This window comes from Myotis brandtii, unplaced genomic scaffold (assembly GCF_000412655.1).
Source record: "Myotis brandtii unplaced genomic scaffold, ASM41265v1 scaffold434, whole genome shotgun sequence".
Taxonomy (NCBI): Eukaryota; Metazoa; Chordata; class Mammalia; order Chiroptera; family Vespertilionidae; genus Myotis; species Myotis brandtii.
Genome location: NW_005366599.1, coordinates 482541 through 484646, shown reverse-complemented (window position 1 = coordinate 484646; position 2106 = coordinate 482541). Strand labels below are relative to the sequence as shown.

General features: G+C 67.1%; 1 protein-coding gene across 1 annotated transcript in view; it reads right to left on the bottom strand.

Moving 5' to 3' along the window:
• The window catches only part of PRDM16 (PR domain containing 16), an 82425-nt gene that overhangs the window by 35994 nt on the left and 44325 nt on the right, over window positions 1-2106 (bottom strand). Inside the window, exons 10-11 of the mRNA XM_005874318.2 lie at window positions 1346-1569; window positions 628-705 (exon numbers count right to left, since the gene is read on the bottom strand). Of these exons, the coding sequence (XP_005874380.2) occupies window positions 628-705; window positions 1346-1569 (302 nt within the window). The remainder of the gene's footprint in view (window positions 1-627; window positions 706-1345; window positions 1570-2106) is intronic.

Here is a 2106-nt window from a genome sequence, read left to right as displayed (position 1 = left end):
GATGTGGCCTCGGACCCCCGGCAAGTCACAGGGCGGCCCTGAGCCCGGGCTCCAAGCCTTTGAGAGGAGGGTTGTGCCCCACTTGTTGTAAACACCCCGCTGTGCTGTGTGGCCGCGTTGCCGCCCAAGAACTGAGGGGCGAGGTGGGGATTGGACGCACGTCTCTGTCCAGGGCCCTAAGGGGACCTGCGCAAGTCCCTGGGGTGCCCCGGCCGAGCTGGGACCTGCATTTGCTTGGAGCTCCGTTCCACGGTCCGCCGGCCTGGGCACCACCCTGGACCGGGGTCAGGTCAGCCACGGCCATCGGCCATTGGTCATCGGGAGGTGAAAGAGGCTGGGCTTGGGCGGGGGGGTTCGGCTGAGGCTTCGCCGACAGACCACCCTGGGGCCCTGGATCCTGGCAGGCCCTGCTCTGAGCCCCTGCCCAGCGGACACACCAGAGGAGGCAGGGGCTGCCCCTGGCATCGTCCTCCGGGGGCAGGTGGGAGCCTCCAGAACCTGCTGGGCAGGGGCGCCTCCTGCCTGATCTGTAAAACGTCGCAGGGAAGGACGCGGGAGGGGGGTCAGGAGGGGGCCCGGGAGTGACCGGGAGCACACGCTGGTCCCACCCCCCCACGCGGCTCCCACCTGTACGGCTGCTCCCCGGTGTGCGTCCTCAGGTGTCGCGTGAGGTTCGCGGATCGGGGGAAGATCTTCCCGCAGTACCTGGGGGTGGGAGGCCGTCAGGAGACCCAGGGGCCAGGTGCTTCCTGGCGCAGCCCCCCTCTAACTGGGCATCTAGTCCCCCCCAGCTCCTCCCCCGGGGCAGGTGGCCAGCTGCACAGCCTGCACTTCAATGTCTCCTGCAGCCCCAGCGCCCAGCTGAGCTTTACAGAGAAGCCACTAGCGGACGGACTGTCCTGCTGGGGCCTCCGGGCCGGTTCCCTCCTCAAACATCATCTCAGCCCGGAGCCCAGGGTGCTGCGCTGGCTGAGACCGGCTGGAACCGGCTGAGAAAGGCAGGTGCCGCAGGGGACAGACACAGTGGTCTCTTCCCCAGGCTGGGGTGTGAGTCCCCACCCAGAGCCGCAGATCAACCTCGTGCAGCCCTGGCCTCTGCCTCTGGGATTCCCGCTGCCCGCCCGGCCGGCAGCCACTTTCTGAGCTCATACAGCTTGGGGGGAGGCAGCGGGGGCAGGGGGTCCACCCCAAACAAGAACGTGAGGATCGCGGACCATTTATTGCTGCGCTGCTGCAGGTTGTGACTGGGGTTTCCCTGGAAAAGCAGGGCCACGGGCTGTGCCGGCCCCTGTGGCCCCCCCCCCCCCCAGGGCGCCCACCAGCCCAGGGCCCCCGGGAGGCTCACCTGCAGGTGTAGCGCTCCTTGCCCTTCCTGAGGATGGGGTCGGAGAGCGTGGGGGGCGGGGAGCGGAAGTTGAAGGGGTGGTGGGGCAGGGGCTGCAGGGCGCTGGAGTCCGCCTTCATGGCCGCGAAGCTCTCCAGCTTCTCCGTCATGGTCTCAATGGCCGACATCTGTTGGCGTGAGAACGGGAGAGGCTGGGGGACTCCCCGGAGCCACCCCCTCTCTCTGACTTTTTATTTTTTTGGTTAATCCTCACCCGGGGATATTTTTCCATTGGTTTTTAGGGAGAGAGGGAGAGAGAGGGAAAGACAGAGAGAAGCATTGATGTGAGAGAGACACAGCGATTGGTTGCCCCCTGCCTGCACCCCAACCAGGGCCCGAGTGGGGAGGAGCCTGCAACCAAGGTACATGCCCTTGACTGGAATCGAACCCGGGACCCTTCGGTCCTCAGCTGATGCTCTATCCACTGAGCATGCCGGCCAGGGTCCGCCCCTCTCTTGAAGCGTGGGGACCCACCCATGGGTGTCGGGTCCTCAGTGACAGAGCACAGCAGGGGCCAGGCCGGGACGAGAGGCCACACGGGCCTCAGGCCGTCATTGGAACCAGATATCCTGGCGTCTCCTCGACCCTGGGCTGGATTCGTCCACCGACCGCGGCCCCAGCCCTGCCCTGGTCCGTCCCCAGAGCCCCCATCACCGTCCGGGGTCCCGGCTGTGGGAGCTGGAGCTGACCTGCAGCCGCCCTGCCTGGCCTGGGACCCAGTG